The sequence below is a fragment of the Labeo rohita genome, chromosome 21 (genome assembly GCF_022985175.1).
Source record: "Labeo rohita strain BAU-BD-2019 chromosome 21, IGBB_LRoh.1.0, whole genome shotgun sequence".
NCBI lineage: Eukaryota > Metazoa > Chordata > Actinopteri > Cypriniformes > Cyprinidae > Labeo > Labeo rohita.
This window is the reverse complement of record NC_066889.1, coordinates 29,239,662-29,264,299: the sequence shown is the minus strand read 5'-3', so window position 1 is coordinate 29,264,299 and position 24,638 is coordinate 29,239,662. Positions and strand designations below refer to the sequence as shown.

Here is a 24,638-nt window from a genome sequence, read left to right as displayed (position 1 = left end):
AGTCTTCTATCCAAAATATTGCTTCCTCCAGTGAAAAAGTCATCTGGTCTGAATCAGGAGAGAAATCTGTACAGATCAAGTATTGTTTACAAGCCAAAACAGACCAAAACAAATATGTAGGTGGATTTTTATGTATGAAACAACCGGAGATGGACTTTTTCACTGTGACTGGAGGAATCGTTATAATGGATTATGGACTAATATTTTAGTCAGAAGCAGTGGTAAAAACATCTTGATGGATTTTTTTTTTTTTTATATACATGCAGCTTTTGGCTTGACAAGACATTAATTGAAGGCCTGGAGTGGTATGGATTAATTGTGGATTATCGTGATGTTTTTATCAGCTGTTTGGACTCATTCTGATGGCACCCATTCAAGATCCATCGGTGAGCAAGTGATGCAATGCTACATTTCTCCAAATCTGATGAAGAAACAAACTCATCTACATCTTCGGGCAACGTTTTCTCACATGAGTCAGTAGTTTACTTGAGTGTGTGAAGCTCCTCTCACATGAAGAGCACTGGTACGGCTTCTCTCCCGTATGCAGTCTCTCATGTGCTCTCAAATGTCCCGACTGAATGAAGCCCTTTCCACAATGTGAGCAAATGTACGGTTTCTCTCCGGTGTGAATCCTCTGGTGTCGTCTCAAGGAATCGGCCGTATTAAAGGCATTTCCGCACTCAGAGCATTTATGCGGCCTACCACCGATATGCATTTTCTGGTGCTCGTTAAAATAGTCCAATTGCGAAAAACTCTTCCCGCAGAAAGAGCACAAGTGCGGCTTTTGGTTTGCGTGCATCTTCAGGTGTCTTTTTAGCAGTTTGGCTAAAATAAAATTCTTATCGCACTGATCGCAGCTGAACGACTTCACTCCGGAGTGAGAGCGCAGGTGGTGTTTAAGGATGCTGGTGGACGTGAAGCTCCGTCCGCATTGAGGACACGTGAACGGTCTTTCTCCAGAGTGAACGCGCAGGTGTCTGTTCAGGTTTGCTTTCTGCGTGAAGCTCTTTTCACACTGGATGCATGTGAACGGTCTCTCTCCCGTGTGGATTCGTAAGTGTTTATTAAGGTCTCCTTTATGTGGGAAACTCTTTCCACACTGCGGGCAGATGAAATAATTTTTGCCTCCTGATTTGTCTCCAGTTGTGAAGTGATGCTGATGATGTTTATCCTCCACTTCATTCGCTTCCATCAGGTCTAAAATTAACACAAGAGACTGTTAAAATTTAATTGCAAACAAGACGAACGTATGTTTGTAATGTAATGGCAGGAAGACTATTTAAATATTTATTTCGCATATTTACAAAAACACCAAACCGTAATAATAATAATAACGTTACATAGAATTTTTCTTCTCCTCTTAATTATTAATATTAGATGTCAAATTCTGAATTACATAATAAAAACATGATTTAATGGCATGAATGCTTTTAAAAGAATTATTCTTATGTTATGTTTGTAGTATAGTACAATTATATAATGTGTATCTACAAAAACACCAGAAAATGTCAGGTTAGATAATATTAATAATATTACTGTTATATATAATTTTTTCTTAACTAATAATATTAGTTGTGAAATTATAAATTAGATAAAAATAACAATATTCAATGGTAAGAAGGCCTAAAATTTTTTATGTTATAATTTTGGTATTATGTAATTACTAACAATTAAGTAATTACATAATACCAAAATTACAACATCAAAATTTTAGGCCTTCTTACTATGTAATTACAAAAACACTGGAAATTGTCAAATAATATAATAATATTAATGTTATATAAAACTTGTCCTCTGCTAAATTATTAATATTAGCTGTTAAATGATAAAATTATTATCTAAATAATTATATATGAATATTTAACTTATTTTAATACATTATATAATAATATAAATAATTTATCATTTAACAGCTAATATATAAAAGCATATATTTACAAAAATACTGGCTGTCAAATTTCATAACGTAGTAATTAATAATAATAACAACAATAACAAAAATATAATTATATACACAATTAATATAAGAACTATTATTATTAGATGTCAATAAATTATATAATAAAACAAAATGTTATATGCAATAGTAGTTATTAATAATAATAATAATTATTATTATTTTCAATAATGTTTTTTACTTATTTTTATTAATTTATAATATATTTGTATTTATTATTATTTTAACCAGGGTATTTATAAAATACCCTGAAAGTCTGCTGAATGTTTGTGACTTCAATGTTCCTCAGCAGTCATTAATAAAGAATAAATATCAGACTCCAACCTATTTGTTCCTCAGTATCTTCTTGTTTAATTCTGCATGGTTCTGGATCACACATGTTTTCATTCTCCTCTTTAATAAACTCCATCTTTGTCATTAGGAACTCAGCTGAAGTAATTCCTCCTGCTTGAGACGTGTCTTCTTCACATGAAGGGAGGAGGTGAATGTTTTCCAGCACTTAAACTAAGGGCCTGTCTCAAACGCCTCCTTACACCCTTGCTGTGCTCCTCCGTATCTACACTCCATTGACCAACATCGCAGACGTTCGGGAACGACTCCGTTGCGTCTGTTCGGTGATCGGAATGCGCTTTGAAAAGATTCAAAAGAATTGATGTTTACATTCGACGCCGAAGATTCGAAGCCATGATCACGTGATCTATCACGCTCGACGTCTCAGTCAGCTGAAAACCACGTGACTGTTTCAAGCTCTCTGGACAAAAGCATTACAGCTTTGATCTTAAGATCCCAGTACAGAAACACCTAATAAATTCAAAACAAAAAGCTTGCACTTATTTAATTTCAGCTTGATGTGCTACGACAGAAAATAAAACAGAAATGTAAAAAAAAAGCAAGTACACATTAAAAAAAAAAAAACTAATAAAAACGACAAAACCACAACAAAATTACTAAAATCTAAAAAAAAAAAAAAAAAAAAAAAAAAAAACCCTGGAAAATATGAAAATAAAAACATTCAAAATATAGAAACAACTCAGTGATAATAAAATAACACTGTTTGATAAAAGTGTGTGCTAAATGTAAATTAAAAATTTTTTTTTGTAAACAGAATATTTAGAAAATAAAATGTTATATGTTAAATAGTTTTTTTAATAGTTTACTTACAAATTGTTTGAGGGATATTTGCAGGGGGAAAAAATGTATGGAGTTAAGTATTTCTAATAAAAATAAATTCTAATAATGACCTTACAATCTTGAACTTATTTTATTTTACCTTGTTGCCAAACCAAAATTTCTAATTTTTATTTAGTTTGCCTGGATGTATTTAAATAACAGAAAATAAAAAGCAACCATATGCACATATTAAAAAACAACTAATAAAAATGACACAACAAAATTACTAAAATGTAAAACATGTAAGATGAAGATGGTAAATAAATAAAATCTAAATAAATAAAAAATAACACTGCTTTGGATAAAAGCATGTGGCAAAAGTAAATTAAATGTATTTTTTTTGTAAAGAGAATATTTGGAAAATAATATTTTATATAAATAACAATAATAAACGATTATGTAATGTTTTAAAATATTGTTAAAAGCTGCATTTTTTGTTTTAAACAGTTTATTTACAAATTGAGTTTATTTACATTTTCAGGAAAAACATTTTAATATCACGCGCTAAAAAAATGGAAAATATCATAACAACACAACAAATTATTCACAGTTAGTATATGTGTAAGAAAAAACTTATAATAATTTTACTTCCAATAATATAACTATAAATAAATATTACTGTATATACTGTAATAAAACTTCTGTAATGATCATAAAGCGTTTTTAATTTAAATAAATTAAATTATAAATGAAAAATACCGCCATATGATGAGTCTTTCCCCCTGTATTTTAGAAGTGAAAATAAAGCTAAATTATTTTGTCTCTCTCTCTCTAAAATGACCGAACTTGTCTTATTTAATATGATAATATATTTCAGTAAATGTCTAACTCTCTTAATTTACAGACATGCATAAGAAAAATCCAGTGTGATTTCAGTGCAATAAAGTCTCTTTTTTTCCAGATCTCGCTGCATCAGTTTTCATCATCTTGGTTTATTTGATAAGCGTCTGGCCGATGTTTTTTCATATGAGCCGGCAGATTCCTCGATGTGCTGAAACTCCTTCCGCAAAACGAGCAGTAGTACGGCTTCTGTCCCGTATGAACCCTTTCGTGTTGTTTCAGGTGTCCGGATTGAGTGAAGCTCTTCCCACAGTCGGAGCAGGTGTACGGTCTCTCTCCGGTGTGAATCCTCTGGTGCCGTTTCAAAGTGTCGGCTGAATTAAAAGCGTTCCCGCATTCGAAGCAGACGTGAGGTCTGGCGCCGCTGTGCGTCCTCTGATGCTTCTTCAAACAGTCCAGCTGAGAAAAAGTCTTTCCGCAGAGAGAACACAAGTACGGTTTGAAATCTGCATGAATGATCATGTGTCTTTTCAGGTGCGACGGTAAAATAAACGCCTTTCCACACTGGTGGCAGTGAAAGGATCTGACTCCGGAGTGAGAGCGCAGGTGTTTTCTCAGCCCGTCCGCCAGAGTGAAGCTCTTCCCGCACTGAACGCAGGTGAACGGCTTTTCTCCCGTGTGGATTCGCAAGTGTCTGTCGAGATCTCCTTTACGTGTGAAACTCTTTTCACAGTGAGGGCAGGGGAGAAAACGGATGGATCTGGCTCTAGAAGCACTTTTCTGAGAAAAATTATCTTCAGTCTGTGAAGATTTTTCTCCAGTTAAAAAATGATTAGGTATATCCTCCAATTCAATAACTCCCAACAGATCTGAAATGACACATCAAAATATGATGAAAACAAAAAACAAAACCAAAAAATCTATCTTGTATAACATTTCTAGTTTTTGTTGTCTTTTTTGTGTTATGCATTAAGCATTAGGCTATTATTATTATTATTATTATTATTATTATTTAGATGCATTGTCAGCTTTTCACTCTTACCTAATGTTATTGATTATTTTACAGCTCTTAAAATGTTCCAGATCTGCTGAAGGTTTGTGAATGTGACTTGAGAACCAAGACAAGCACCAACCTGTTTGTTGCTTGGGATCATCTTCATTCATTCTGCAGGTTTCTGTATCACTCATGTCCTCATACTAACATGTCTTGAAGATGTCAGGTGTTCCTGCAGAAAACCCTCGTTTGTTTCTTTCCAACATTTACAGCTGCTGTTCAGCGATTGCTCTTCTTCTGCTTTGATTTCTAATGTAATGACAGTGCATTTCTGCCATCTAATGGGCTGGAATGTGAAGTGGGCTTTCATTTGTATGATATGGCAGTAACAGCAATTATTATTTTACAAAAATTTACTGGCATCTAATTTTTATTGCAGTTACCCTATTTTTAGTACTGTTCGAACGATTAATCGCATCCAAAATAAACGTTTTTGTTTATATAATAGTATATTTATTATGTATAAACACTCACACATATTTAGAAAATATTTACATGTATTTACATGTATATATTTATATTCATAAAATTTTTATTATACTTAAATATATTTAATATGTAAACATAAATATATTTTCTTAAATATATACATGCATGTGTGTGTATTTATATATACATAATGAATATACACAGTACACACACATATATTATGTACACAAAAACATTTATTTTGGAAGCGACTAATTCCGATTAATCGTTGCCCAGCACTGCCTATTTTATATTATTTTTGGAATGTGTATTAACGATATGACAAATACAGGGAGGTTTATCGAAAATTATTATTAAATCACATCGTTCTGTGTTTATCAACAGACATCTACTTATGTAAAAAAAAAAAAAAAAAAAAAGAAAATTAGAAATATATATAATTTGAAATGCTCGAAAAATATGAATGGGCATAAAACAAGATATGTAAGCTCTGTTCAAAGAGGATGGGATCTTAGGTGTAGGTGACCGTTTTAACCACAAGGTGGCGGCAGCGGATCGAGCGCCACGCAGGTTACTTTCACTTTAGCTTTATTCCATTTCTTAAAACTCGAAATAGTGTTTCAGTTTGGAAAATGGTGAGTGTTATTCACATAAGGGTTGTAGCTGATATTCAAGTCACTGTCTGTATGAATCGCAGTTCTTATTTTAGGATATAGCCTAAATTCTATGTTCTTTGAATTGTTCTGTGCATCTAGGTTTTTAATGAATAAAAAATCTCGTTAATGTGAATCTAATATTCTGCTGGTTGTTTATTCACTTCCTTCTCTGACTCTCCTGCTTTGCAAACCTGTTAATAATTATACAGTATAAGGAGGAACATGGTAAACCAGTCCAGCATCAGAGATTGGGGATTTCAGTTATTTTAATTGGAAAGACATGTAGCGGGGTCCAAAAGTCTGAGACCACTAGTCGAAAAACACACATTTTTTTTTTTTAACAACAACAATATGCATTTAGTGAACTTTTGATAATTTTGCATGTTTTCCTCTTTACATGCAAAACAAAACTTTGCATTTTGGGACTCACAATAGCTGAACAGATTCGAACAAGAGAACGGAAGAGAACTTATTGAATATTGAATAAAAACTACAGAACAATGAACAGAATGAAACGTTTCCCGAAACATATTTGCAAACTTCTCAAAGGTCACCAGGAAGTAACAAGCAAACAGGAGGGAGTCACTGATAAAAAGAATCAGGAAGTTTCCAGCACTGTTATGAAATCTTGTATGCTTCATGTTGTATTTGTATTTAGTTTCCTTGTTCCTTATTTATTAATACAAAGGCTCAGGCTCTTCAGCAGCTGTTTTATTCTAAGGATCATATTTGACTGCAGTCATATGAGAAGGGCTGGGATGGACGCCTTTCTCATAAACAGGACATTAGTCTTCCTCGTAAAGACGATGCGTTTTGAAATCCTTTTAGAGAAAGTAAGCACTGCTGGGTACATTTACTTTTATTATCAAAGCATGAGGCAGGTGTGTCTTTGTTTGCAACCACGTTCGACATATATTTGTGCGTGTGTTTGCATAAAGATTGGCTTGCTTCCCACAAATGAAAACACATCTGCTCTCTGCACATCAGTAACTGTGTGGTTTGGCTCAGCTACAAAATCAGACATCAGAAGATTACAGAGAATAGTTCGGACTGCCGAGAGGATTATTGGTGCTCCCCTGCCCACCTTTCAAGAACTGTATTCATCCAGAGTGAGGAAAAGAGCTCAGAAAATCACTCTGGATCCCTCACATCCAAGTCATCATCTCTTTGAACTTTTACCATCTGGCCGGCGCTACAGAGCCCCAAACACCAGGACAGCCAGGCACAAGAACAGTTTTTTCCCCCAGGCAATTCTCCTTATGAACAGTTAAATGTTCCCCCCATTGTGCAATATAATGTGCAATAACTTTTTATTTATTAGTTACCACCCCCATCCTAGCACATCCCTGTATCTCTACCTCTTTCTATTCTATTCTGTCATCTATAGCACAACTGTACATACCACTCATTTATTTATTTCTCAATTTTTCAAAGTTTTGTCTATTTATATTTACATATGTGTATTTTATTTTCGTCTTATGTTTATTGTCTGTATGTTGTTGCTGTCTCTGTGTACCGGAAGCTAATGACACTAAAACAAATTCCTAGTATGCGCAAGCATACTTGGCAATAATAGCTCTTTCTGATTCTGATTCTGATGTTTTGCTCTGGTCAGAGTCTAGATTTGAACTCTATAAAGAATATTTGGTTAAACTCCGACTAACTAGGAGACATTTTTCAACTACTCCTGAGCTGTTTGAAGCAATCAGTATTGAGTTGAACATTACAGACTCTTATTCTTGTAAAAAAGCTGTTTGCAAAGGTTATCCAGTTCAACATTCAAAGAAAAAGGGAAGTCTACTCTGTGCTAAGTGACTTTATCTGCAGTATTTGTGCAATATTCTTGATAAATGGTAAAATGCACACCATTAAAAGTAAATGTTAAACCATTTTTGGCCTATTGTTTGTGTATTTATTTACTTACATATTTGCCTGTTTGCACAGAATTTTATGAGCTGACAATTTTACCATTCTTTTTTTTTTTTAATGCAGCATCTGTTTTTCCTGCCATCCTTTGGCTAGTGTTATAGTAAACTAGTAGATTTTCTAAAAGCACAAAAACAATTTTAAAGTTTTTTTTTTATTTGTTTGTTTTTAAATGCATTACGAGCCAGGGGGTGAAAACTTTTGAACAGAATGTAGATGTGTACATTTTTCCTTTAGTACTGCTCTTCAGAAAATAAGTTCAATTTACCCTGGCCTTCAAATTCAAAAGATTTTCACCCCCCGGCTCTTAATGCATGGTTTTTCCTTCTGGAGCTTCAGTGAGCGTTTGAACCTTCTGTAATAGTTGCATATGAGTCCCTCAGTTGTCCTCAGTGTGAAAAGATGGATTCAAAATAATACAGTCATAGTTAGAAAGGGTTCAAATGCACAAAAATGCTGGAAAACCAAAGAATTTGTGGGACCTGAAAGATTTTTTCTGAGAAACAGCAGGCGTTTGACTGTTCAGGACAAACAAGGGACTCATGAACAACTATCACTAAACAAAACAACACAGCTGTGGATCATTCAGGTAACAGCACAGTATTAAGAATCAAGGGGATGTGAACTTTTGAACGGGGGAAAACTATTTTTTTCTCTGGACTATATGTACATGTTACATGTTTTAAATAAAACAACAACAATTATTAATGTCTTTTATTCCTCCTGCTGAAAGTGCCTTTGTTTCATTATGTCCACCAGAGGCTAATAGAGAAATGAGTTGACTGGAAAGCACCACTGAGTCCCTTTTGACCGTAAACAGGCTTGAGGTTATATGTGTTGACCACTATGCACTTTTAACACACAAACCCGGACTTTAGACAACACAATCAGCTGGCTGAATCTAAAGCATAATTTCAAATGGGGAATTCAATTTCACTCCAAGTTTAGGAATTCCTGAACAACACTGGATTACAAAATAACTGATATATTATGTGTTGTAACTAAAACAGGCACTTGGGAAGGAGGAACGAACTTCTGCCTAATTCTGATTATAGTGTCACGTTGGTGGTGACAAAAAAAAATAAAAAATCTAAATAAAGGTGTAGATGTGAAGGGTCAAGAAAGAAGGAAATGGTACACAAATAGCATTATAGAATATTCATATCTGCAAATATATCAACAACAATGAATCATTTTACTCAGTAACATTTCATATGAAAGTGAAAGCTTTAAATTTAACACATCTATTAAAAGAATAGTTCACCAGAACTCAATCTAAGATGTAGATTAAATTCTTCTTCAGTAGATTTTGAGAAATGTAGCAGTGCATCACTTGCTCATCAATGGATCCTTTGCAGCGAATGGGTGCCGTCAGAGACCAAAACAGCTGATAAAAAAACTCCACAAGTAATCCACATCATTCCAGTCCATTAGTCAAAAAGCCAAAAACTGTGTTTGTAAGAAACCAATTCATAATTAAGACATTTTAACTTGGTTTGTTGTTGCTTCTGGCCAAAATACAAGTCCTCTATCAGGAGAGAAATATGCACAGATCAAGAACTGTTTACAAGCTAAAACAGTCCAAAACAGCTCTAAATAAACATGTGGGTTCATGAAGAACCTTTAACATCTGTTTAACAAAAGGTTCTTTTTGGGGAAAGAAGGTTCTTTAGATTATAAAAAGGTATGAAAGAGATTTTCTTTAAAGAACCTTTGAACAGTTCTTTGTGAAACCAAAAATGGATCTTCTATGGCATCACTGTGAAGAACCTTTTAAAGCACCTTTGTTTTTAAGAGTGCTGGATGGCCTGAGGGTGATTTCTTATGCAATTGACAGTTGAATTTAGATACTTACTTTTCAGTTACTGCTGAAAATTTTATTTAGTTAACAAAATAATACCGGGAGTTTGAAGGGGTTTATCCATTCCAAAACTTTGCACCATATTTGTGGTTTCAGTACCACAGCTCGAATCAGAAAGGACAACAAAAGCGCCTTTTGTTCCTTTTTTATAGTGGTTTGTTTTTAAGCCTCGTCGAGGAAGGAATTAGGAAATATCAGTGGCTCGGAGACATGGGGAATCCCTTCATGCCCACACACTTCTGTCCTAATCAATCGAGTCTGGTTGCACTGCTGCACTGTTTGACAAGTAACCTGAGTGCGCTTCAGTTAGTAACATCTAAAAGTTTCATTGGAGTCAAAATATTATTTTATATGACTAAATAAAATAAATTACTTCGAACAATCATACTTTGATCTGGATGTGGCACCATTATAGGAATACAAAAATCATATATAAAGTTTACATGATACACATAAGAATTACTTTTTTTTGGTGCAAAAAAGTTCTTTTTAAGAGTCAGATTAGGCAGAAATTACTGTGTAATCCTCCGATGCTGGTGTGTTCTATAGTGAACACATTTTTAAAAAACATTTTATTTATTCTGCATGTGATATAACATCCAAACTATCATAGGGAATGACCTCTGACATTATTATAATCTTATTATTGTATTTTTAATGTATTATCTGCTATATCAGTGGACAGAGATGAACTTGTCATTTAGGGATAAAATGAATTGTATCCATGCAAGCTAAAAAGAAATCTTGTTACTTTGCGAATCAACACTGCATGCATGAAAGGGTTAAAGCAATGCATATGCATTGTTGACTTTCACATTCAATATTTAATGTTTCATTTTTGGTTACTTCATTTCCCCAAGAGACAGTTATCTGTTAAAGCTTTAAACCTGGCAAACATTTTATCAGTTTGCAGTTTTAATGCTTCCGTAACAATGAAAAAAGCATCCTGCACAAGTGCATTCATAAGACGCTCAGGCTTTTTTTTTTTTTTGGCTTCCCTTTGCGGGAAACATGCACTTCCTTTTTTTCCCCTCACTGCCAGTTAAAGCAGCATGTACTTTCTCAGAAATGGAAGTCAGTCCTGTTCAGAACTGAAACAAAATGAAAGTGAAACAAACAATACTTTGCGCAGTGGACTTGCGCATCCATCAAACACGTCAAAACGAGCTGCCCGAATGCTTCTGAGAGAGTCTAAAATGACCAAACAAAAGTTTTCACTTTCATTTTTTTGTTCTTTTATCAAAATCATCACATTATACACCAATAAACAAAACGAAAGTGCATCCGTTGTTACAAAAAGTTCGAAGTCACTGTAAAAAGAGAAGTTGCTTTTCACACAGTCAGTCTTTACGTTAATGATCTGTCAGATAAAACAGCAGTTATGGTTAGTTTGTAACTATTTCGCTGAAAACAAATAAATCAGACCTGCGTTTATTCCTGTAACAGTTAAACCACATGCATTGTCGACTGATAAGAAGTACACGTTATTCTGCATACAAAACATTTTGCAAGAATATGCTATTTCAGCTTTTGCTCACAGTTTCTTGCTATCGATTTCAGAGCGCAAACAGTTTTTTTTCAGTGTTGGCAGAAATATGGTTTATTAACCATGATCTCATTTCTCTTTTCCTATACTTGGTCTTTAAAAAAATACAACTGAATTCAAGTATTGCGAAATGGTTTGATCTCCTGCCAGATGAGTCCTCTTTACCAAAAGTCGGATTATAAAAAATTCCTAAGAAATGAAAGGCAGGTCCACCAGCAATTTGCACATTGCTGTAACATGAAATTGCAAAATCATAGTCTGTGCAAATATGAAATGCATCCGATTTCATGATCCGGGTTCTTCCGGTTTTTGAGTGAGGTGCAATACTGTCCTGACGCTTTTCTCCAGAGCTGGGCATTTTCCTGGATGTGACGTGACTAACACCCGGCACGTCTGCCGCTCCGTTAGAAACCATTCGAGTGTTTCGTCCAGTTCCTTGTTTCCTTCCAGGTATCCATCCAGGATGAGCAAACAGTCCGTCGTGCCCAGAAGCGCCTCTCTGAGCTCAGACATGTCAAGTGGTTTTTCATAAGAAACACTGGACTTTATCACCTGGAAAAAGTCTCCTTTTGCTCGGCTACAGTCCACCTGGAAAACCAGATGGAGTCGGTGAATGTTGAAGGGGTCTGTTGTGGTACTTTCAGCCCAGCAAGATGACAGGATTTGGGCCAGGCTGGTTTTCCCGCTGTCTGGTTCTCCAAGCAGAAGGATAATTTCTTTCTTATCAGGCAGGATAGAGCTGATGTTTAGAGATTGGCCTTCTCTGGAATCAAAAGGGAAAGATGATGTGGTTTAACATGGAAATCAAAGAGCAATGTGTGTTTATTGTGGTTTGCTAATCAGCCAGAGCTGTGTTTTACAGTAGTTCACTGGAAACAGTTATGCCTTTGCTGCCTTACTTTGCATATGCGCATGTGTCACATGATCCTTCAGAAATCATTCTAATATGCTGATTTATTATTACAGTTATCACGTCTCACCCATTTAACACATCCTTGCTGAATAAAAGTATCAGTTTCTTAAACAAAAATGCACTGACCCCAAACTTCTAAATAGTAGTGTATACAACATTTCGATTTTGAATAAACACTGTTCTTTTTAACTTTTTATTTATTAAAAAAAAACCCTGAAACAGTATCACAAGCCCCCCAAAATATCAAACATTATAATTAAGCATATTAAAATGATTTCTGAAGAGTCAAGTGACACTGAAGATTGGAGTAACGTTGCTGCAAATTCAGCGTTGCTTCACGTGAATAAATTATATTTTAAAGTATATTAAAATAGAGAACTGTTATTTTAAATTGCAATAATATTTCACAAAATTACAGATTTTGTTTGTGTTTCTGATCAGGTAAACGCAGCCTTGGTGAGCATGAGAATCTTGCTGATAAATATATTAATATATTAAGCAAAACCCCACTATTTTATTTTGGTTGTTTTTTAGAATGCAAGGCTTAATATCTTAAACCTCAAGTAAATGTTCCTTGATTTAGGAACGTTTAGATATTTGTACTGGAAAATGAGAAAAATACATAGCATGTAAACTCACAAATCAGGGTGTGTGTGTCTACATTGTTCTTACAGACAGTAATTAGTCTATTTTTCTAAGGAAGCTTCCTGTCATGTGTCAGTATGTGTGATTAAACACATGAGTGACTCTTTGCATTATTAAGTGTGTCTGTCAGATTCAAAATTCCCTCATATCAAACAGGCACTTACTTGCTAAGAAGTGCATATGAAGCAAGTCTGCTATTTATCTCAGTATTTGTGCAGAGGTGTAAATACTGTTGTATAAGCATGTTCCTCAGAGATGGAGGTTTTTCTGCGGTTTCTGCATAAATGAATGGCAAACAGAGTCACAAGAGCAGCAACATGCAGGGCATTTTCCATTTGACTAATGCTAACATCAACTACATTCATCACAGGCTTCAGTGACTCACAGTCACATGAAACCTCCAGATGTGCTTCAAAGCGTGCTATAGACACTTTTTTTTATTCGGTATTCAGGAAATAAGACACCTTACAGTATATTACAGTGCTGTTGCCGTCTGGGTTACAAGCCTCAGGGGTAACAGTCATATTTCCAGTTTATACTGAACTGAACAACAGCAGTTTATAATCATTAACTCGTCATCATAAGTATTTCAGAACATGCTTTACCTTCAGAATTTATGTCACATGTTTGCATCACATTCTCGTTCACGTTCAGTAAAGCTGTGAATGAAAGAGAAATATGATCAATACAATGTAATGGATATAAAGTTTATTGTGTTGAGGTCAGGGTGATCATTAACAAAACAAAACAAAAAATACACATAAAAATTTGTGTTTTAGTTACTTGGAATAAAATAAACATTAACTGAAATAAAACTATATAAAATATATATATATATATATTTCTAATTTTTATTCAGTGTAACTTACTAAAATAATGGAAATAAAAACTGTAGAGACATATACAAAATAATCATAAATGAAAACAGAAAATATAAAATTACAAATTACTTCAAAATATTTATAATACTGTAACAGTATTGCAGTGATACTAAAATAACACTGGCTGAGATAATAAAATAATAAAATAAAAAAGGCAATAAAATGAAAATATAAGGCTATTGCTGGTTTAAACCATACAGAAATAAATAAATACATTTTTTGTTGTAAATATAATAAAAATTAATAAAATATAAAGCAGGTTTAAACCATAAATAAATAAATAAATAAATATAATAAAAATAAAAGTGTGTGCACTGTGTATATTTATTATGTATATATAAACACACACACACACACACACACACACATATATATGTATGTATTGTATGTACTTGCATGCAAACACTTGTATATAATTTATATTATATATAAATATACACATTTTACAAATAAATCTTGCATACTTTTCCTGAATATATACATATAGTGTGTATTTATATATACATCATAAATATACACAGTACACACACATATAATATGCAAACATAAACTTTTACTTTGAATCGATTAATCTCGACTAATCGTTTTGCAGCTCTAATATAAAAAACAAGTTAATCTCTCAGCAGCATGTATTACATGCGTGTATGCTCTCAGCGTCCACAGGAATTATATTGTTTTTATGGTGCCTTTACAGTAACTTTATCTTGACTTCGATATTATAAAAAGCATAAATACTTCCTATACTGGAAATGGTGTCAATGTGAAAAACTCACAATCAGTTTTGGCAGAGTGTGGGAACAGGAAAGCACATTTAGATGATTCATTTCGTCTGTTCTTCTGACCTGTAATAGATAAAGATTGAGGTGACAAAGATAGAGCTCACGTATACATGTTTTATGATTATTTATTGGAATTCACCCATGGTTGCACATTAAAAGAGGATATGAAACAAAAATTTTTGCATAGTAATGATTTATTATCTGATCATCAGCTGTTGACAAACTCTAAAAGCTCCTTCTAAGCATTTAGCTCATAATCATGCAATAGAGAAATGTTTTTGCCATCGTCAGAATTATTTCTGTAAAATACGTGTTGTCAGGAAACCTAAAAAAAATGTGCTACTTATTAAAGGTCAGATCATGTATGAAGAGTACTGTAACTGTTCTGTGTACATGATGCCAGCGTCTAAACAGATTTTATTTCAAGACAAAAACACAAAAACAAAACTAAAACGAAAGGATTTTTAATGTATGTTTTGTTTTTGAAGTTGAGTAACAGATACTAAAGTTACTCCGCATGTGAATGAGTAATGCGGTATTTACCTGTGACATAACCTGGTTCTTTTTTACTGCAGATATTGAAGATTAACAAATAGGCGACTCTGTGTTTACATATGGTTTGCACTGACACGTGCCGCCGCTGGCTCATGAAACCGCTGGTTAATCAATTACAGGCAGTTTTGTACAGAAGCTTATTTGTCTCATAATTATGAGCATCTTGCAATTGCAAGTTATAAACTCACAATTCAGTTTTTTTCGGACTATTGCACATTTATATCTCACAACTCAGATTTCCCCCCCCCACTATTGCGAGTTTATGGCTTACAGTCGCAAGTTATAACATCTTTTTTGAGCTTACGTCTTACAATTCAGACAATTTTTGACAGTTGTGAGTTTACATCTCATGATTAGGATTTTTTTCTCAAAATTTCAAGTTTACAGTTCTTACTTTTTTCTCACTACTGTGAGTTTATATATCACAATTCAGACTTTATTCTCACTACTGCCAGTTTATATTTTATAATCAGATTTTTTTCCTCACTGTTAAACTTAGAACTGAACATTTTTTAACTGTGACATCATCAATAGCATGTGAAAGAGTAGGCATTATTCCACCATAAATGGTTTTAAAATAGCACTACATTGTTACGTTGTTTACATTGTTTGCATACAGTTGTTACAATGTTACAGTGCTACATTGTTGTCGTATGACCACATACCCTACAGGTACACATACTTTATGCAGAAACAGTAAGAATAGTATGTTAGTATGTTTTATAAACATAGCTTTGGCCTTGATAATATGAGAGATGGCAACAGTGGCTATATTTGGATTATATTTGGTTATACAGGGGTAATTCATTGGGTCATTCCCATTTCAGCATGTTTTAGTTTCATAATGCCAGATCATCTGCGCATGTGTAAGATAGCTAACAGCTTCATATGAATTTTTAAGCTCAAACCTTTTCAAAAGTGCCTAGTCACACATAACATGTGAATGACTAATGAGGCTTTCACCTGTGTCAGCTGACAAAACCCAGTTTCTGTTTCCTGCAGATACTGAATAAACTGGAGATTCCATCTTTACAAGCTGCTTAATATCATATGATATTGACTCACATGACTACTTTCTAAAATAATAAACAAATCAATCAACCAAATCTACACTGGTCACACCTAAAACTAGCTCACCATATCTGATTGAGACACCATGATGTAATTTAATGGGTTGTAGCAAACAGCAAACAACTGACAAAATGTTAAAGATCCAGTGTAAACAGGAAATGTCATGTTACCATGTTAAAAACCAGGGATCTGACACAATTGCATGGTACTCCAAGATACTTCAAATAATACAATGATCAGAAATCAAGGTATCACTATGGTATATGTCACAAAACTAGCTATATAATAGTACTTTTCAAATAAAGGTGCGATGTAAATGTCAGTACCGTTTTTTCTCCTATGCAGAATGACCGAGATGAAGACAATGGCTAAAAGCACAACGACCACAGCAACAATCCACACATACTGAGCCGAACAGTGAGGAAGGATTTCATCTGTAAAAGAGAAAAATGTTGCTGTCAAATATTGTGTGTGTGTGTGTGTGTGTGTGTATATATATATATATATATATATATAAAACACTGGTTTGAAGTTAGTATCATTTTAGTATCGTTGATATACTTTTACAGTTTTTGTTTATATTTTTAATTAGATTTAATATTAAATATTATTAAATATTATGCTTTCATTTGAATTTTAGTTTAGGGCTATCAAACGATTAATCGCGATTAATCGCATACAAAATAAAAGTTTGAGTTTGCCTAATATATGTGTGTGTACTGTGTTTAATTATTATGTATATATAAATACACACAAATTAATGTATATATTTAAGAGAAATATGTTATTTAAGTACAAAATATGTTTATTTATATGTAATATAAATTAAATTAAATATTAAAATTATTAATTTTATATAAAAATGATAATAAATACATATACATGAATTTGTTTGTATTTATATATACATAATAATTACAAATAGTACACACACATATATTAGGCAAACTCAAACTTTTATTTTGTATGCGATTAATAATAATCATTTGACAGCCCTATTTTAGTTACATTTTTAGTACTTTTGTTGTGTTTTTTTACTTTTATTATTTTTTAAAACATGTCTATGTAGTTTTTTAAGTTTTATTTTTTAGTTCAGTTTATTTATTTGTAGTTGTTTTAGTACTTCTACTTAAACTAAATGGAAATTAGAAATATTGCCTTTGAAATAAGCTGAAATAAAATAAGTAATGAATGATTTTTTATGGTTTTAGTTATAGTTAACAATAAAAGCTTCAAACATGGCTTATCCTATCTTATTTTAGAGCTATGAAACAATAAACAAAAATGAAATTAAAACTAATTGCATTACTGCATTTATAAATGCTTACACACAATAAATGTCACATACTGTGCAACTCTGCTAAATGTAATAGGAAAAAAATCCTCCTACACTTTAGGGTGAAACACCATAATCGAAGTATCTGAATCATTACAAGACTAATATCTGCTGGAAAAAGACACTAACAACGGAACTCCTCCGTATTCATCTGAAACAGATCGCATTTCATATCACCCGCCCCTACATCCGGGAAGAATTATGAAGGAAAAAAATGGGTCTCACTCAAACCATAAGTGATGAAAAACAGGGGCAACGTTCAAATCTGTAGGCTGAAACTTGTTCCTACAGAGATGAACTGATAGACCTTATTTCCCGAAAGTGCTACATACAATCAGAAAAACGCGTAGGCCTAAGTTTAAGATTAGTTGCATATAAAACGCCTGTTAATGTGGATCAGACAGTTTTGAGTTACACTGCATCACTTGCTCACCAATGGATGCTCTACAGTGAATGGGTGCCGTCAGAATGAGAGTCCAAACTGCTGATAAAAACATCACAATAATGCACAAGCAACCCACACCACTTCAGTACATCAATTTACATCTTAAAAAGCAAAAGGAGTGTGTTTGTAAGAAACAAATCCATTATTAAGACATTACTTTTAATTTCAAACACTTTATGGCCAACACTTTATGGCCAAAATACCAGTTCATCATCCATAATAACGCTTCCTCCAGTAAAAAAGTCCATCTCTTGTTGTCTCTCACATCAAAAATCCACCTGTTTAAAGCTGTTTGTAAGCAGTGCAGATTTCTCTCCTGATTCAGATCAGACCATTTTTTCACAGGAGGAAGCAATAACTGTTTAAAGTTAAAAACGTCTTAATGATGAATTTGTTTCTTTTGTCTTTTCAAAATGTTAACTGATGGACTGGAGTGGTGTGGGATACAATGTTTTGACTCTCATTCTGACGGCACCCATTCACTGCATAGGATCCATTGATGAGCAAGTGATGGAATGCTACACTTCTGTTCTGATATTAGTCAGCAAAGCTTTCGTACATCAATCAGACTCACCTGGGAGTCTAAATGTGGCCGTCTGCTGGATTTCACCCTTCATGAGAAAAGAACAGGTGTAGTTGTTCACAAGGTCTCGTTTCACTGTCAGCTTGCTGATGATGTGAATGAGATCTTCATCTGTAGATTGTGTTGTGCTGTTGGACATATCCGTGAGGTTTGCGTTTTGACCATCACTCCAGATAACCTGTGCTGACGGGAATCCCTGAGACTCACAGGAGAGCTCAACCTCATCCTGACCCTTCTTTATGACGGTTTTCTTGATGAGAGTATAAGGAGCTGGAAACCACAAACAAGATATATACCTAAGTATAGAGCTAAGTACGACAATCAGGTACAATTCCAGAAAAAAAACTGTTCAATTTGCCAAAATGTGTAGTATACAACCAAAGCACGCTGTGTGAAACACACAATATGCTCAGCTTTACTTCTATTGAAGTAAATTATTGTTATCATCTGCCTCTTAACTGGTCTTCCGTGTTTCAGTATGTACATGCATGCAGGAATTTAACAATATTCTGCAGAAATATTGGCTTTTATTGATTGATTTTAATAAACTACTGCAATGCATTATGAGACTCTTTCTCCTAATGACACACTGCCTACACTGTAACTTAAAATAATTTGTAACCTGGCTGCCTTAAAATGTTATGTTCAGTCAACTCAAAAAAAGTGACAACTTAGATATTTGAGTTGCATCAACTTAAAATTTTAAGGCAGCTGGGTTACTTACCCATTTAAGTTTAGCAAACACAAATATCTAAGTTGTTACTTAGTACAACTTAACATTTCAAGTTGACTAAACTTTTTTTAGTTGACTCAACTTAAAATTTTAAGGCAGCAGGGTAACAAATTATTTTAAGCTGACTCAACAAATTGTGTTTTTTTTTATTTTTTACAGTGTATGATTAGTATTGAATACAAACTTGAATTGCTGCAGTTAATTAAATTACGCAAAACCAATCAAATGACATTTTAAAAATTTTTGCCAGGCATCAAACGTACCTGTAACATTGAGCGTGACTTGCTTGTAGTCTCCATCATCTCCCTCTTTAACAATACACCGGTATGTGCCGGAATCTTTTACCCGGAGCTTTTTCAAGTGCAGCACTGCTCTGTTTTGATTTAGCTGTTCATGGATGAGATGTGCGCGCTTTATGAACGCAGTATTGGTGTAATTGTGAATCTCTTTGCCTCTCTCCAGCCAATACAGGTTCACGTCTGGCTTCGGCTCGACGCGGCTCCACATGACAGCGAGGTCGGAAAGACTTTTAACTTTGGAGAACAAGCATACTAGTCTGACGTCTCCATGTAGCTCTGCTTCATAAACGCTCTTCTCTAAACTGACTGTAAACATGGCTGGAGGAAGACAGATGAGACATCATCATCATCATCATCATATTTTAGATATACATCATGAGATTTATGAGAAAACTTTAGTGTTCTCACCCAAAAACTACAATCATCATCTATGATCGCTTTAAAAAACTACAGTAACTAAAAAAATGGCTTCTTACAAAACTTCATACATTTACATGTTTTTTACACTAACTTCATAACATAGTGTGAGTTGTAAGGTGAAAAAAATATGGTGTAGGATTTACTTTGAAACAGTTTTCACTCAGAAATTGCTACTAAAACATACAAGAATTATTACAAAGAATTAAAAATTAAATGTTAAATGTAAAAATTATATATATATATGTGAGGAAAGTATATTTATTGAAAATACATTTAAATAAATATATGACTTAATATTGTTATGTTTACATTTTATATAATGGTATAATTGTATAATTGTTATATAAAAAATTAAAATAATAAATTAATTAAAAAAAATATATATATATATATATATATATATGCAAGGAACGTATATTTTTCGAAAATACATTTTAAAAAATATATAGCTTACTATTGTTATGTTTATAAATTATATTTTAAATCATTTTAACAGTGTATTTTGTCTGAAACCATGATTACATTGTACATTTTCTCAGGGTCATTGTATGAATTACTTATTCAAAACTGGAAGTGAAATGATCAAAGGAATTTTTATTGCTCAAATGTTGCTCTTTCATAGCTCATGAGACTTTTCAGAGTTATCAGTTTGTGTTTTATATGTTAAATTTGTCTCAAATGAGTCACTAGTCAACATCTAGTAGGAGCCTAGAGCTATAAAATTAATGTAGAGAGCAGTTCAGATCACTTTGAAACAACACTGAGATCTATTCTGAAACTCTAAAGCAGTTAAAAGATCACATTTGCTTAATTTAACCTAATTAATCTCTAGTATAACCCACTGATTAGCAATTTCAAGATTCAAGATTTCAAGTTTCAAGACCCATCCTATCATCTAAAACAGAAAACAGAAAGATCAGTGTAATGTATATCAGTCATACCTGATGCTGAGACGACAGGCCACAGCAGAGCCTGAAATATGATGACCAGCGTCCCCCTCATTGACCCCTGCAGGTAAACACAACACATCAGTCAGATATCACATCCAAACTCCTGATCTGAAGCCCAAACTGAGCCGGTTAGGAAGTTTTTGCATGTGTTTCAGCTGATGACTGATGTCATGAACCACAATGAATCAGCAGTGAACTACTTCTTGATTTACAATTACAGCCAGACCAACAAAGTCCACATTAATAACAGTTACAAAGCAGCTTTTCTTTTGCTGTTTAATCGTCGTTCGTGAGTCAGATTTGAGGCATTGTTATAAATGATTCATGACGTGATTCACACAGGGGATAAAACCTGAAGAGCCCCAGGTAGAAAATTTCACAGATGGAAGAGAAATAAACAAACGGTTCTTCCTCAAGAAGGTCCTTATTCATCTTATTATCTCATCTTATTAGTCTTACTCATGTTTCCTACTTTTATAATAACCAACAGCAATTTCCATAACGAACATTATAACCGTAAAGCTCTGACGTATATGTTAAGTACAGAAAATGTTCATAATGTAATGCGTTCGATAACCCCTAATAGATGACAAGTGACTGAGTCACTGCATTTTTGAGTAGTATGCAAAAGTACCTTTCAGACAGCACGTGTGGATCATAAATAGACATTTATCTCTTCATTCAAGCAATCATACTGAGAATGAGAGGGATGATATTATCATACTGCAAAAGCAGGAAACTAGTGACGAAAGTCGATTTCCCCAGGTTACTATAGTTCACAGGAAAAAACTGAAGGAGTTATTAAGGTAAAAAAAAACACCGACATTCTCACATGAACTCACTCATAGAAAAATGGCACACCCTTGGGCAACCCGGGGTTAAGTGGTTGGTAAGCAAACCACACTTAAGGTATGTCACCTTGTGTCATCTTTTTTAGGTTTCAGCCAACAACCTCTGGGCATCCGCCCTATCTACCACAGACAGGTTATATCAGATAAGAACACAAATCAGGGTTTTCTAATTCTTCCTGAATGAGAAAAGTCATACTAATACACTTAACACAGTAACAGAGTAACAAGGTACCAAGCTGTCACTGAGGCACCTTTGTACCTTTTCACCTTTCAATGCACATATTAGTACCTTAAAGGCACTTTGAAGGTACATATTAATACCTTTTATGACAGTTTAAGGATGTAGATCTTAACTAGAACTATGAACCACCTAACTAATACTGTGTAGGTTACTGTATGTCTGTATATCTGAACTGCATTATATGGTAATTAAAGATGTACATAGTGAAATACCAAGAATACCATGACAAACAACATGATTTTTACCATGGTACATAAAAAAAATAAATAAAAAATAAGTAAATAAATAAATAAATAAATTAATTAAAATAATAGTAAAAACCCAAATAAATAAATGAGTGAGTGAATGAATGAATGAAAAAAATAAATACATAAATTAAATGTAAAATACTACATAAACTGTTACTGTGTTATAACATCTAATGCCATGGTACTTTTTCTAAGTGACATCTTGCTATCTGACAACAGAGAAATCAGCCCATATATATACAAGAACAGGGGAAAAAACTCTGAATTTTGGCTTTCTGAACCTCCAGATACAGCATAACTAAAAAAACATTACATTCACTATTGAAGTTCCCATTATTGTTAACATCTATGACATTTCACACTTTGCTCTATCAGCGACCATTTTTTTGCGCAGCAAAAAAAAAAAAAAAAAAAATAATAATATTTTTGCATCATATTGCAAAAACACATCAAAGTATGCTGCAAACACAGGATGTTACAACATGTCAAACCATGGGTGTTATCACACATTATCAACAGAAGCAGCCAGGCTTAAAATGTTAAACTTTAAAATGACAAAATAAACAAATAGTTAAACTACTTCCCAAATCATGATTAGCCTATTTCATTTGCTCTATACCTACTAGTGAAGCTTACATTATACACAATATATAATTACTTACTTATTGATGAATGTCGCACATGAGCAGGTGCTGTAAACTGTTGCTCTTTGTTTTGATTATGCGAGACACGAGCAGCTGTAAAACACTTTTCAAGCGCTTGCTCTTCCGTGCGCTCGCAGTTCATTGGCTGTTCGGTCTCTGACGTATTGTCAAGAAAAGCGAGTCTCGTTACAAAAGAAAAATCCTGAATTGAGCTTCCCCTCACATTTAATGACAGCACCGTTAAATCATCTCCCAATCCGGTAAACCATCACTGGAATGAACAAGTCAGCTGACACAAGAAAGTCTTGTTTTCGGTGTGAATCAAATCTAAAAAAAACGGAATTTAAGGATAATGAACTCTGAACCGAGGTGAGAAAGAAGAGCTTTTAGTAACGCGACAGGATAGGGGATCAAAAATTACATTACAGACAGACAGACAGACAGATAGATAGATAGATAGATAGATAGCGCAATATTCTTACTTTGTGCAAAAAAGGTTCCAAGTTTTGTCCTTTTCTCATGAGCACGATTCTTCCTTCCCAGTTTTATTCATTTGGGTGTTTCACAAGACGTTCAACAGTTTCATTTTGACAAGCAACGACTTGAGAGGGATTTAGAGGAATTTGGTATCATTTTTCAAGAGTTCTCCTCAGATAAAACATCTGAAAACATTTCCTGTCCTTGAATAGAAGCAAAAACCCTGTCAGCATTTACTCACATTTTATGTCTTCCTTCCTTTCGCCCTTTTCATGCATTGAAAGTGAATTGGGACTTCAAAATGAGCAAAAATCTCTAAAACATCATAACAGTATAAGACTCATATTGTAAGTTTTCCTTTGTGTGAGAAACAAATTAAAATCTGTTAGTTATGATATTTAATTCATTTAAAGTTATTTCTTATGGATTGTGCATTACTGCACATATGCTTTTTGTGACAGTAAATAATATCAGGGGATTTTGTTTATAAGACTGGAGATGAAAAAATAACAAAGCATGTCATTTCAGTAGCACTGAAGATGCTCATGTAACCCCAGGGCATTCTGAAAGTCGTGTAGATGGAAAATTTTGGTTGATCACCTTCTTCCTTCTGGTATCAGAGCAATTAAATGGCATCATCACTGTTGAGATGTTCTGGGTTTCCCATTTTTATCCCCGGGACTTGATCAGATCATATTTACAGGTATAATGGAATTTCCTCAAGGAACCTGAGGTGCCATACTCTGATTTGATATATGTTATTCTTGATTTTCTTACTGTGGTTTCCTCTTTTCCTTCACGGAAAGACAGCTGATATGATGAAGATTCCAATGTCTAGTAGGTTTTTTTTAGGCTAGACCTGTTTGGTGGGATCATGTTACTACCTGTAGATTACAGAGTGATGTGGGAAAAAACCTTGGGACACACATTTTAACAAAACATGAGAAACACAAGTAACGGGCATTTAAAAGTTGCCATTGAATGAAACGAGAAAAGACATACATTTATGGCATGAAGTCATTTCCAGATCAAATCGTATGTTGTAATCTTTGGTTTCACCAGTGTCCAGTGAAGCCAGTTCTGGTCTGAGAAACCTAACGAGAGGTTTTGGTGTCCGGTTCTTAGAGTTGGAAGTAGGAAGTTCTATATATTACACTGATGCGATGACTAAGATTTACTGTTAAGAAT

The 24,638-nt window shown here is 33.7% G+C and overlaps 3 protein-coding genes across 5 annotated transcripts; all 3 read right to left on the bottom strand.

Moving 5' to 3' along the window:
• Positions 1-228: 228 nt before the first annotated feature.
• Positions 229-2,858, bottom strand: LOC127153041 (gastrula zinc finger protein XlCGF52.1-like). Its single transcript, XM_051093996.1, has 2 exons — positions 2,282-2,858; positions 229-1,197 (listed from the first exon to the last, which is right to left on the bottom strand). Exons 1-2 carry the CDS (start codon positions 2,373-2,375, stop codon positions 443-445), a joined length of 849 nt encoding a protein of 282 aa, XP_050949953.1. The 5' UTR covers positions 2,376-2,858; the 3' UTR covers positions 229-442.
• Positions 2,859-3,583: 725 nt separating this feature from the next.
• LOC127153043 (gastrula zinc finger protein XlCGF7.1-like) lies at positions 3,584-5,192 on the bottom strand. The gene is made up of 2 exons (XM_051093998.1): positions 5,041-5,192; positions 3,584-4,776 (listed from the first exon to the last, which is right to left on the bottom strand). Exons 1-2 carry the CDS (start codon positions 5,093-5,095, stop codon positions 4,040-4,042), a joined length of 792 nt encoding a protein of 263 aa, XP_050949955.1. The 5' UTR covers positions 5,096-5,192; the 3' UTR covers positions 3,584-4,039.
• A 5,780-nt stretch (positions 5,193-10,972) lies between these two features.
• Positions 10,973-23,528, bottom strand: LOC127151934 (programmed cell death 1 ligand 1). Of its 3 annotated transcripts, none has more exons than XM_051092275.1 (9): positions 23,456-23,528; positions 20,981-21,047; positions 19,584-19,937; positions 18,579-18,857; positions 16,550-16,657; positions 14,592-14,660; positions 13,543-13,596; positions 13,102-13,213; positions 10,973-12,142 (listed from the first exon to the last, which is right to left on the bottom strand). In XM_051092275.1, exons 1-9 carry the CDS (start codon positions 23,492-23,494, stop codon positions 11,665-11,667), a joined length of 1,560 nt encoding a protein of 519 aa, XP_050948232.1. In that variant the 5' UTR covers positions 23,495-23,528; the 3' UTR covers positions 10,973-11,664. The 3 variants fall into 3 exon arrangements, with proteins under 3 accessions (XP_050948232.1, XP_050948234.1, XP_050948233.1); XM_051092277.1 differs by lacking the exon at positions 23,456-23,528 and adding an exon at positions 21,624-21,661; XM_051092276.1 differs by lacking the exon at positions 23,456-23,528 and adding an exon at positions 22,992-23,113 and having other exon boundaries at positions 10,974-12,142.
• Positions 23,529-24,638: the final 1,110 nt, after the last annotated feature.

What these genes read in the sequence shown, in the direction of transcription:
- LOC127153041 (XM_051093996.1), bottom strand. Translation starts at nt 2,375, where the DNA reads ATGACAAAGATGGAGTTTATTAAAGAGGAGAATGAAAACATGTGTGAT. An exon ending in AGATACTGAGGAACAAATAG is followed by an intron (nt 1,198 to 2,281) that starts GTTGGAGTCTGA and finishes TGTTAATTTTAG; the next exon opens with ACCTGATGGAAGCGAATGAA.
- LOC127153043 (XM_051093998.1), bottom strand. Translation starts at nt 5,095, where the DNA reads ATGAGTGATACAGAAACCTGCAGAATGAATGAAGATGATCCCAAGCAA. An exon ending in TGATCCCAAGCAACAAACAG is followed by an intron (nt 4,777 to 5,040) that starts GTTGGTGCTTGT and finishes GTGTCATTTCAG; the next exon opens with ATCTGTTGGGAGTTATTGAA.
- LOC127151934 (XM_051092275.1), bottom strand. Translation starts at nt 23,494, where the DNA reads ATGAGAAAAGGACAAAACTTGGAACCTTTTTTGCACAAA. An exon ending in AGTCACGCTCAATGTTACAG is followed by an intron (nt 18,858 to 19,583) that starts GTACGTTTGATG and finishes TGTGGTTTCCAG; the next exon opens with CTCCTTATACTCTCATCAAG. An exon ending in ATGTGACATAAATTCTGAAG is followed by an intron (nt 13,214 to 13,542) that starts GTAAAGCATGTT and finishes TCATTTATGCAG; the next exon opens with AAACCGCAGAAAAACCTCCA.